Genomic DNA, 12,117 nt, shown 5'->3' with positions numbered 1-12,117 from the left:
ATATTATTTCACTTTTTTAGAAAATTTTTCTTTGTTTATTTTTTATATATTTATATTCAATATAAGTTTTTTCGTTATTTATGTATGATTTATTGTTTGTTCGAACCTCTTTGTTTTTTATTTTTCATATATATAAATTCATAACAAGTTGTTTGTTTTATAGATATGATTTATTGTTTTTTACTATTTTTAAATTTGGTAAGCATAAGCAACGTTTGCGTTGAATTAGTAGCAGGTATAATGTAGGCCAGTGTTCTTTACCAGGTGTCACAGTGTAAGTGCCACATGAAGTTTTGTGGTTTTTTTCATTTTTTTAACACTTAAATAAGTGACAATTTTTAATGGAAATTATTTCAAATTTTGCGCAATTTTAAAATTAATTTTTAAATTATGTAAATATAAGTTATGAAATTATTCATTTTATACTTTATTTATGTTTCACATTCATTTATGTTTAATAGTGCAAACAGCGATTGCACGGATATTAAAATGGGAAAAAGTATCGAACTATGACTGACGATTCTTTTCTTAAAAATAATTATCTTCTTCAGTTAGATTAGCACTGTAATGGCTATTGCTTTTTCTCTAGACTTATTGATAGGAAAACAGTTATAGTGCTAGTATAGTTGAATTCAAGACTAGACAAGAAGCGTATTGCAGGAATGATTTTTTTATTAATTACATATTTTATTTAAAATGTTTGAGAGAAAAGATAAATATGATGTTCGAGATGATTCGACTACTGGAAAATCGAGTAAAACAACACGTCAATTTTATAACGTGTTACTCTCGTTTGTACCCAGACCGTGTAGTAATAGAACTTTGCCAAATTACAGCCAAACCATGCCTGCCTTATCCACCTCAATTACATCAATCTGCTCTTCACATCAAAAACAAAACTTTCTAACAACAGATACAAGAAGTATTATCTGGAATAACAACAAATAAAACTAACTGTGATACCTTATCAACTGTGGCCATCTTTTTTGTCTACTCGCATAGATCTAGTTTCTTAAAAGTTGACGAACGAAGTCAGACGAATGAAGTGCAGTAAAAGAAATTAATGCAGTTGAAATTATTGATACAATTATTGTAAAGTTAGTCTGACTTATAATTCCCGGGAAAAAATACCTTAATATGTAAACAGTGGAAAAGTCTACTCAATTCGAAATTTAATGAAAACAATTAAAAAGTTTAAAATGAAATTGAATTTGTAAAATTTAGTAAAATTCCGTATGTAATTTCATTGCCTTATAATATAATAATAGATATGCAATAGTATATAATTTACTGGGTTTTAGATGTGTTAAATACAGTTATGTAAATATTTAGCTTGGCTACTGTATTAAAAAATGTCATGTTTTATTCATAACAATTTACTCGATATCGTAACCAATCATTTCAACTAATTAATTTTTAAAACAAAATACGAATAACAGCAGTATACAATATTAGTTTTGAGCCGATGCTATGAAAATTTAGCTGGCAGCAATAGGCGCATTTTAGATTATTTATCTTATACTTAATGCTTACTCTGTGAAAGACCGAAAATTAAATCAATGCCTATAGCACTTTCTTTCCCTTTTGTTCATATTTGCATTGAAAAATACTCTTATCCAGCGGAAAAAGCAGGAAAAATTGGCAACTTGCACAGTTGTGTGCACTCTTGAATTATGTGTAGTAAATTCTTTTGATTTAATTTTCTTTAAAAATTTTTAATTTAACATATGAAAGTAAAAGAATCTTAATGATAATAAAGTTAGAAGAAATCGTTTTATTTCAACACAAGAAATGTTTACATTAGAATTTCAATAGGCAAAATTTCATCACATTTACCATGCAATCTTTTACATTAAAAACAAAATATAACATTACTTAATTTCAAAAAATATATATATTTATTTGATTTGAATAAGAAATATTCATATTTATTGTATAATAATTCGTGAGTGACATAATGAAATAAAAGACATAGGAAATATAAAATTGTTTCACTGTAACAATTTTTCATCCAAGTGTTTACGAGAACTCAACAAGTGATTTGATATAATACAGGGTTGGAAAGAAAATTACTTAACACCTCTGTTAAATAATATAGAATGTATCCAAGTAATGTACTGTACAGTAAATTGAGCACATCATGTAACGTGTGTAACTCTGCAGCCGTTCGAGATAGGTGAATAGAATTTTTTACTTATCAATCCTATGTGAAATTCTGACTTTATATGACGTGTCACATAACCTACATCCCATTTACAGTTGTGCAGTTGCATTCAGTATGAGTGTCACACTTCACTGTGTTTTCCTGGTGTCTAATGTGTTTCTAACGTAAGCGTATTAACTTTACATATATTGCATAAATCTGTAGCAAGGGAGTTAAGCGACTCTCTTTTCCACCATGTATTTCTATTTTGACTTTATGAACTCGTAGTAGGTAAAAAATTAACAAACCTCTGTTATAATTAAAATATATTTTTAATTGAAATAAGTGAGCCAAACAATTGTAACTGAACTCTCATTAGGAATTACAGTAAAAGATTATTGTTTCAATCCATAGTTAGAGAAACTAAGCCAGAAGTTAAATCTTTTTTATGTGGATCGATTGCAATTTGCGCTTCTAAAGAATTAAACTGATCTTCGGATATTAAATATTTAATATCACCACCAACTTTTCGTACACTGTGTAATACAACGGCTTTTTCATTTCTAGGAGAGAATTCTTCCNTTTATTAAGTCTCCTGTACACATACTTTTGTTCACAACTGTGTTTCGGGGCTTTTAACCAAGCCTTATCTCTCTGGCAGGAAGAGTGCGATAATGGTGCTACGAGTATTTCGAAAATCAGACTATGGGGCTTTTAACCAAGCCTTATCTCTCTGGCAGGAAGAGTGCGATAATGGTGCTACGAGAAGGACAACACACTAATTCATCCCCAATGTTAAATCTTTTTTATGTGGATCGATTGCAATTTGCGCTTCTAAAGAATTAAACTGATCTTCGGATATTAAATATTTAATATCACCACCAACTTTTCGTACACTGTGTAATACAACGGCTTTTTCATTTCTAGGAGAGAATTCTTTCTTTATTTCTGCTGTTAAATCTTCCTCTGCCCTTCTGAAAGTGTCAATATTTTTGTCGCTTATAATAGAATATTCTGCATTCCAATTGTGAATGATGCCATAAAAATATAAGCCGAGCTTATCCCAACTGTAACAATTTATTAAATTTCTTAAAAATTGCACAGGTTTTTGTATTATTATATATGTATCCGAACGACAAGAGGCTGTGTCGTTAGAATATCTTCTGTCTAGTAGTAAACGTATTTCAAGACGTTGCGAATATTTCAGATCGTTATCAAATTTAATCAATTCTTTCTTAATATCTTCGTAGTACTCAAAAATGTCTGGAATGACAAAATAAATTTGATTGACTCTAAGCATATTAGAGAACTTGAAAAATTCGTTTAAGCAATCGTAATAAAAAACTAATTTGGCTTTTTCAACAAATATTTCTTTGTTTCCTGCGTTTTTAACTTCATTGTAAAAATTCCTCCAAGTTACGGGATGAAACAGGTTTGTTTGCAGAAAGTCTACGATGCTCCCTGCAAACGGATCATTTCCAAACAAGCCAAAAATGAAAAACAAAATACCGTATACTTCAGGGATTGCAACAGCATTTATGAAATGAAATACGTATAAAGATATTACAAATTCCACAAACAATCTGTGAATAAATTCAAAATATTGATCATTATTTTCTTCTGAACGTTTTACGAATACGTCTAGTCCAACGATAAATTGGTATTCGTCTTCATTATGAAAAGTAATTCTCAAATCTTCGTTTGTTATTCTTCGTGCTTCCAAGCTGGTAGCCGTATTCGATTGCCGAAATTCTTTTTTGTAGTAAAGTGCTCCTAATTTAATAACAGAATCTTCTCCGTCAAAAAACTTTCCACTATTCAAATTTTTAACAGTGCCCTTCTTTTTCTTGTATCGTTCTATCAGAAGACGAAATATTAAGACAAACAGATCGGCTTTGGATTTTATATCGCGGTCGTATTTACTTTCGGGAAGACAGCATAACATATGCAGCATCAATGGGCATTTTGCTAATTCGGAGCAGAAGTTATCATTACGTATCAGACTAAATAGATACTCTCTTTTATCTTTGTTTCTTCCAACAATGAAATCAATGTATGTTTCTTTCTGTTCGGGAGAGAATCCTTCGATGCAATATCCATATTCAAATTCTTTTCTTATTTCATCAGTAACGTGTGGACGGCTAGTAACAACAATTGTCATTTTCTCAGAAAGTTCGAAAGAGTCGTTTGTTATGAATTCTTTAACACATTTGTTATGGCGAAATTCGTCAAATCCATCCAAAATAACCAAAAAATTCCATTTGGCTTCTCTTAGCTTGGTTTGAAAATTGTCGTCCTTATTCTTGTCGATGCATTCTAGTACGGCATCAATAAGATTTTTCTCTCGTAATTCACGTAATTCAATTACAACTAAAGCATCGAAATATCTTAAGTAACCTCGACGATCTTCATCGCTCCCCCAATCGTATGCGATTTTTTTACAAATGGTCGTTTTCCCATATCCCGGATCGCCTGTAATCAATACTGTTCGGTGCTTCTTGGGTCTATTGGTGAAAATCTCTTGTATTTGTATAATTTCACCCGTTTTTCGTCCTATCATATCTGTTTTTTGGAGTTTAACGTCAACAAAACATTCTTTAATTGGAAAGTCATTGTGTCCCTCCTTCCAGAGTGAGGAACTCATATATGCGTAAGTAGTCTTGTATCTGTTCATTAGCTTTTCTTGGCATATTTCTAACTTAACTGAAATGAAATTAATTCAAAAGATGCATTAGAGTTTAACAGTAGAAACAAATGCAGAGATAGAAAAAATATCACTTTTCATATATTTAATAAATTCTTCACTAATGTACAACTTATACGATAGGTTTGATACCACAAGAGTTAAATTCACGTTTATTCCAGTATGGGTGAAGCATGGCACTAACTAAAGAACAAAATCGTGTTACTTTGATGGAAGGTATATGACTTATTTACAGTAGCTTGTCAGCAACATTACACTAACTAGGGGCTCCTAAACAATATAACTTGGTTTCTTCTTTTAAACACAGCGGTACCTCAACTAAAACAGAATAAAGACAATCCTAACTCTTAATTATTTTTTCCTGTATATTTTTATTTTATTGATTCTTTTTCCTTTTTGTCTACGTTGGACTTGTCTTTTGCAGGTTTGCAGTAATACTCTGTAACAAACTTTTGATAAAAACATATTTTAAAAGTAACAAAATTATACCCTACATTGATATTTAAAACAAATTAAATTACTTACAGATACTTTATTGTCTATTTTAATAGATTAATATAAACATAAATCATCCATAAATTATAATTCAAGAAGAGAAATTTACCAATCATGTAATAGCATCGTTTATAGGCAAATTAACATGTAGAAAAGTATATAACTCTTTTGCAGCTAGACTTATGTACGAAATCTAGCTGCTTATTAACGAAAAATAGTTTATGTTTTAATAATGAAGTTACTGAAATTTTCAGTTCATAGGTTGAAACGAATTTATATAGTTTCCTTACGAAACGACTTCTTCCATTATGCAATGTATTATCAGTTGAAAGTAAACGTCTTAAAGAGACGTTAATTTATCATTCTATTTATCTTCATTTTTTTTAAAATTATTATCAAATTTATAAGGTAATTTATGAGTAATTATACAGGTTAGAGGTAAGGTTTAGTGTATATTAAATGTGTTATTTGTAAAACCTGTGTTACCCTGTTTTCAGAATCATTCGGAAGCATGTCGACTTACTCACACCTATCCACTCAATTTTTCAAGCCCTACTAGCTAGAAAACGAGAACGGGCTTTGCCAGCCCGTGCCGAGTAAGTGGTCATCAGGGATAGCCCCTTTGCCCCCTGACTATTTCACATTATTTTTATCATAACAAATAGAGAAATTTAAAAAAATAAATATGTTTATTTCTTTCCCGGCTGTTAAAGTGTAAAATATATTGTAAGTATTTTAATCGTTCATATTTTGACCTTCCTTAATTTTGCATTCCTGTATGTTTTACGATATTTCCATTTAACCGATCCCAATAACCTAGACTTACATTAAAAATATTTAAAAAATCTATTTATTTGTGTTGAACTATACTGTGCTTTAAATCTAAAGGCCTTATAAACTAAACATTTATAAATTTAGAAAAATTACTACTATTATGCCCAAATTACTACGACATGAACATATAAGTGAAAAAAGAAACAGGAATGAGCGTTCTCATTCGTTGTTAGCATTTATTTTTCTCGTATCTAAAAAATAAGTTTTTTGCAAAAGTTTGTTTTTTAACAAAATATCGCAACGAATGGATTCATACATAATTTTCTTTTTAAATTCGAGTGCGAAAAAAGTCTATCGGCAGCCCTTGTCAATTTGTTTTTATGTAGGGGAAAGTGGGGCAAGATGAGAACATTAAGGTTTGAAAACTCATAAGATGATAACCACTTTGATGAAAACGATAATTTTTATATTCTCAGCAACTACAGCATTTGATAATACATAATACAAAATTTAATTTTTGAGAAACGTTTATAAAAACAAGAAAATTTAATATTTTAAAATTACATATAAATGCACCATGGGGTAAGATGGGGATATTATTTTTTATACAAAAATAACAAATTCAAATGGTTAAACTGTCGTTTTCTTCAATATTGGTACAAGAACAGTGTGCCCATTTATCACAATGGCTACATTTATCATATGGCTACATCACAATGGCTACATTACAATAGCCCAACTCTCTGTAAATACATAGTATAACCCTCCAAAATAGAGGCATTCTGTGTCATTTGTGTTTTGTTTCTTGCTTGGCCTTCCCTTGCTGATGCCTGTAACTTTTGATTTTGCGGAATTTCTTTCGGTAAACAAAGACCGTTTTCCTGGAGGTGCCGAAACTGGTGTTGTTTGTTTTTATGCCCAAGGAACCTTTTCCTGATGTGTAGCAGCTTCCTAGAAAACCGTCAGGCAGGCATGTACACCACCACTTACCACCATGTTCACCACATAACAAAGGGTTGTCTTCAGGGTTACATTGCGGGTCCCGGTCTGTGTACAATCGTCCACAATGATTTCCTGACCTCCCTTAATGGTTTTAACGACACCCTCATACAGGGTTATGCAAGTGACACTGTTCAACACTGTTATCTTAGTATCAAACAAAAACAGTAATAATCTTCCACTCCTTGGTAATGATATTCTCAACAAAGTCTCAAACTGGAGCAAGCGTGTAAAGCTCTCGATAAACTATAGCAGATGTCTTTACATTATTTTCTCCAAAAACACTCCTGTACAAAAAGGCCCAATGATACTGATTAGTGAAAACCGCATACCAAAAGTGACTGAATTTACCTACCTTGGTGTTGTCCTTGAGCAACAACTCCAGTGGACTAGACATATTGAATCGGTTAGTGCAAAGGCTACTCGAGTTTCAAACGCTCTCTTGAGCATTGTTAAAACACCTGGGTGTTGGCTACAAGGCGGCTCGCCATATCTATTTGGCGAGCCGATCTTTTCATACACTTCCCCAATCTAGGCTTCAGAACAGAAAAAAGTGTATATACAGCGAAAACTCCTAAAAGCTCAACGGATCGCCACCCTGCGTATCTGTAGGGCCTAGCACAGCTCCAACTTTGGCCTTGCTGGTGATTGCTGGTTTCATGTCGGAGCACATTAAGGTGAGGATGGCTATGTGGCTGTGGCACACCCGCAAAGACTGAACAAGCTCCTGCAACAGCTGCAAAAACTTCCTTTCTATTCTTGACCAACAAACTAAAGAACACTTAAAGAACAGAAAGTAACGACAGAAAGTAAATCCTACGAACTTAGCAATAGTCAGGAGTACCCATGGCTCCAAGTCCGTTCCTCTCAAGTTGAGAATATTGACATTTCCATATACACCGACATCTCACTGCATAGCGATGGTGTTGGGGCGGCTTTTGTCCTTTACAATTACAGAAATAATCCTACTCATAGGTGTGCTTATAAGCTGGGGCCCCACTGCTCGGTTCCGTAGGCTGTGATCTTTGCAATCACTAAAGCCATGGAGCACGTGCACGAGGAATTGTTCCCTCAGCAGTTGAACATTTGTGTTTACACGGACAGTTTGACTGCCTTCCATTCCATCTATACTCCATTCAAAAAGGGCAAGAACGTCGTCAAAATTCAGTGTCTGCTTTCCATCAACACTCATCACCGCACTATTTACTTCAAATGGGTTCGTGACCATTCTGGTGTTTCTGGCAACGAGGTCGTTGTTCAGCTGGCAATGCACACCGCCAGCTCCACGTTAGGTTACGACTACAGTAAGATACCTATTTCGAAAATCAGACTATGGGCCTTTTAACCAGGCCATATCTCTCTGGCAGGAAGAGTGGGACAACAGTGCTACCAGAAGGACAACACACCAATTCATCCCCAATATTAGTGAAAGACTTACGTGGAAATTCTTCACTCCAAACTATCGTGTAAACCAATTAATCTGTGGGCACGGCAACTTCAACGTGTATCTGAAGAGCTTTCACCTGAAGACAATTGACTCCTGTTCGTGCAATAACACCTCTCCACAGGACACCAACAATCTTCTCTGAGACTGCAAGCTCTACGCGGAGCAGAGGATCACACTGATGGGCAACATCCTCAAATGTAACTATAGTTTGCCATGCCCTCACAACAAACTTTTGCAGGACCATGACATTTTCAATACAGTTAATACCTTCCTGAATACGATGGCAGCCCTCAACCCACCTTATGTCCAGCATCATTGACGATTGAGTTCCCCTTGTAATGATCTTCGTTTAACAGTAAGTTGTTCAACCTGTGTCAGTTGCTCTTCATCCGGTAGATTACTTTGTACGTAAAATCTGTCACTTGGTTACTGGTTGTATACTAAATAGCTATTCAGGTACTCCTACGTCGCATCTTTGTTGTGTAACTTGGGTAACTCCGCTCTTTTTGCTTTGTTTCCACGATTATTTTTCTGTCACGGATATCAGCAAAATTAATGTTCGGGATTCTCTGTTTGTATTATTATCGCGTAGATCTCATATACCGTTTTTTTTAGTATAATACCACACATTACTGTTTGTTCTGTTTATTATTTGTATCAACGTTCGGCATCAACTTGTACTTTACAGCAACTATCTGTTGTAATTCTGTTTTTCTCTGTCCATTTTTTTCTCTGCGTTTGCCACTGTGTTACAGTTTAATCATCCATATCTTGCTCCACACCTGCCCAGGCATAGGCTTCTTTCATTACTGTTAACGCACATACATGCTTGTTCTTGTATGTATTGTTTATCACTTATTGTCATACTATAGTTGCACTGTATATTCACTGTATAAGTGCTTTTTTTGTACCCGTGTAACCATTTACTGTACTTGTGTTACCAATTTATTTACATTTATTGTAACATTTTCTGTTTAATAAAGTCCCGGTGCGGTTGGTGACCTCCTCTACCCCTTCTCAATTCTCTTTCACATTTTCATTTCCTTTGGCTTCTACCGCAAATGGCTTTTCCTTCCATCTAACATTTTCTCACTTGTTTTCATCCCCTTTAAAGGAGATGCCGTTGAGTAATGCCTTCTAAACTTCCATATGTAAATATTGTTTGTTATTTTGTTCCATCAGCTACTGCTTGTACAGTATATCTGTTAGGATTGCTGTTTTTCCTCTTCTTCTGCTATTTTCGAATTTTTTCTTGGTTTAAACATGTAAAATTGACATTATTTCCATGGAAGAGACTTGAGTAAAAACTGAATGAGTGGGCATACTTGTAATGGTGTAATCAGTGACCGTTTCTGCACTCAGGTTAGGCATACCTCCACTTTTATGGTTTTGGTTGTCCCAAAACGAGTGTCCTGGTGTGTCCTGCAGCTGAAGGGGCCTATTTGTCGTCTCTGCAGCAATGAAGACTGCCTCAGAAAATACTTTTGGATTCATTGGCCGTATTTACGGTCAACCTGGAACAAGACAGCGTTCCCCATTTTTCCCAACGTGCACTTTTCATACTGACTGCAAACATACGTCAACTTATTTCAAAACTAAACAATTACAATTCTAAAGGTTACTTCGAATACCATAATATCGTCATCTAAACTGGTGTTAAGTATTAACGTGAAATTGAGCAAAAGTTCGTAAAGAAAACAGACTTTTTTTATTAAGTCTCCTGTACACATACTTTTGTTCACAACTGTGTTTCGGGGCTTTTAACCAAGCCTTATCTCTCTGGCAGGAAGAGTGCGATAATGGTGCTACGAGAAGGACAACACACTAATTCATCCCCAATATTAAATATAATATAAAAGTTAATATAAAAGTTATAAAGTAAGGTAATATAAAAGTTCACAATAATACTATCTTTGTAGAAACTTTGCAGGAGGCATAAAATTAGATGAAATATTGATCAAACATGGAAAACGTTCTTAATTCCAAACAAAGAGAGCGATTCGGACGTTCTCTCATCCCATGATCCCTTTTGAAGTTGACATTTAGATCCCAAATAACAGATAGATGAAAGCACGTTAACCATGAATAAACAGACGTCACTCTCTTACCCCATGGCCCCATCTTGCCCATGTTCCCCTAATTTAAACGTTAGTAACATCTGGGAAAACATAAATTATCTACGTTTTTACTTTTGTTGAAGTAAGAAAAAGAAGAGTTTACGAAGTTCCTTATCTCTTCATGTTTAAACTTCAATGTTTCTAAGTGTTTCAAGAAACATGTTAATTTAATAGGAAATTCTAAACATACACATTGTCTTTTTATGTTTTACTCACAATAATATACATTATTTTATAAAGTATTGTATAACATAATCAATATAATACACAATTATTACCTTTTTCGGTGTTATCAACAATTACAGTTTTACTCGTATCTCCCATTTTTATATCACTACACTCTTGCATTGTGATATTGAAGGTAGACATGACGATAATACTCGTTTTAAAACAGGTTCTAATCTGAAATAATACAAAAAATAATAAATTCTGAATAAATTTGTTCATATTGTAGTGAAATGCACACAGTAGAATTTAACAGAAAAATTTAATAATTCTCCTTAAGTATTGAAAATAAGCAGTCGCGTATTGCAACATGGAGTCACCGAGTTAGTAATATTAGAGAGGTTGAGGCGCACGTTTTAAACGTGTAAACGTGTACGTGTGACGTTCGGCGCCGCTTTCCCGTAAGCCTAAAAGTTTGACGATGGTGTTTGGAATGTCGAGCGTGATTCTACCGACTATCCAAACACCATTGTCAAACTTTTAGGCTGACGGGAAAGCGGCGCCGAACGTCACACGTACACGTTTACACGTTTAAAACGTGCGCCTCAACCTCTCTATTTTCTTCCACGCATTCTGTAGCAGAGCGTATTAACTTAATCTATGTCTGTGTTAACAGTGTTGGATGAGAAAGTGTCTGTAGTATAATTATTGATAGTATATTTGTTCAACTGTTTTCTGTGTTTAAAATTACGTCATTTTAACTTCGATAGAACCGGAAATTCTTATGTTCAAAGTTATGTTACTACACTGGAAGGGTTTCAACTCATAGCAGCTAAGATGNATAGTCTTTGTTAGGCTTAACATCGACGAAAATTCAACGCGACACACAACAGAGAAAAATGTCAAGATGGAATAAATTAATATATTTTTTCGTACATAGTCGGTTATCCGAAACATCGATCTTTCGAACAACCCCAGTCCCCAATTGATTCGAATAATCGACGCTCTGCTGTATTAGAATGCCTTTCTAGGGTTCCAGATTTTAGTCCAACAAAAAGTTTATGGAGTATAATAACAAAAATAGTTTATGGTGTAATCGAGCATTGTTGAGCTATAAATTTCCACAGTGGGAAATGTTAAAAATTTTTATAATTTCTAGCATCTTTTTTTTCCTCCTGATCTTCTTACAGCAATTAATTATCATTTGTATTTAGTCCATCTTATGATAAATGTATGGGTGAAGCATGGCACTAACTAAAGAACAAAATCGTGT

The 12,117-nt window shown here is 33.8% G+C and overlaps 1 protein-coding gene across 2 annotated transcripts; it reads right to left on the bottom strand.

Annotated features, from left to right (window-relative positions):
- Positions 1-1,754: 1,754 nt before the first annotated feature.
- Positions 1,755-11,102, bottom strand: LOC111622147. 2 transcript variants are annotated; one of them, XM_023364481.1, is made up of 3 exons: positions 10,958-11,102; positions 2,954-4,846; positions 1,755-2,593 (listed from the first exon to the last, which is right to left on the bottom strand). In XM_023364481.1, exons 1-3 carry the CDS (start codon positions 11,046-11,048, stop codon positions 2,547-2,549), a joined length of 2,031 nt encoding a protein of 676 aa, XP_023220249.1. In that variant the 5' UTR covers positions 11,049-11,102; the 3' UTR covers positions 1,755-2,546. The 2 variants fall into 2 exon arrangements, with proteins under 2 accessions (XP_023220249.1, XP_023220250.1); XM_023364482.1 differs by having other exon boundaries at positions 1,755-2,724; positions 3,085-4,846.
- Positions 11,103-12,117: the final 1,015 nt, after the last annotated feature.

Source organism: Centruroides sculpturatus, unplaced genomic scaffold (assembly GCF_000671375.1).
Source record: "Centruroides sculpturatus isolate CEXI.00-Female unplaced genomic scaffold, Cexi_2.0 scaffold140, whole genome shotgun sequence".
Taxonomy (NCBI): domain Eukaryota; kingdom Metazoa; phylum Arthropoda; class Arachnida; order Scorpiones; family Buthidae; genus Centruroides; species Centruroides sculpturatus.
Note: the sequence above shows the minus strand (reverse complement) of the source record. Positions and strands in the feature narration are given on the sequence as shown.

Bases quoted from the DNA above. Each gene is read 5' to 3' on its own strand.
- LOC111622147 (XM_023364481.1), bottom strand. From the start codon at position 11,048: ATGTCTACCTTCAATATCACAATGCAAGAGTGTAGTGATATAAAAATG. The intron at 4,847-10,957 runs GTAATAATTGTG...ATTTCATTTCAG, and splicing joins TGTTGATAACACCGAAAAAG to TTAAGTTAGAAATATGCCAA. The intron at 2,594-2,953 runs ATAAAAAAGATT...CAATCGATCCAC, and splicing joins GCAAATTGCAATCGATCCAC to ATAAAAAAGATTTAACTTCT.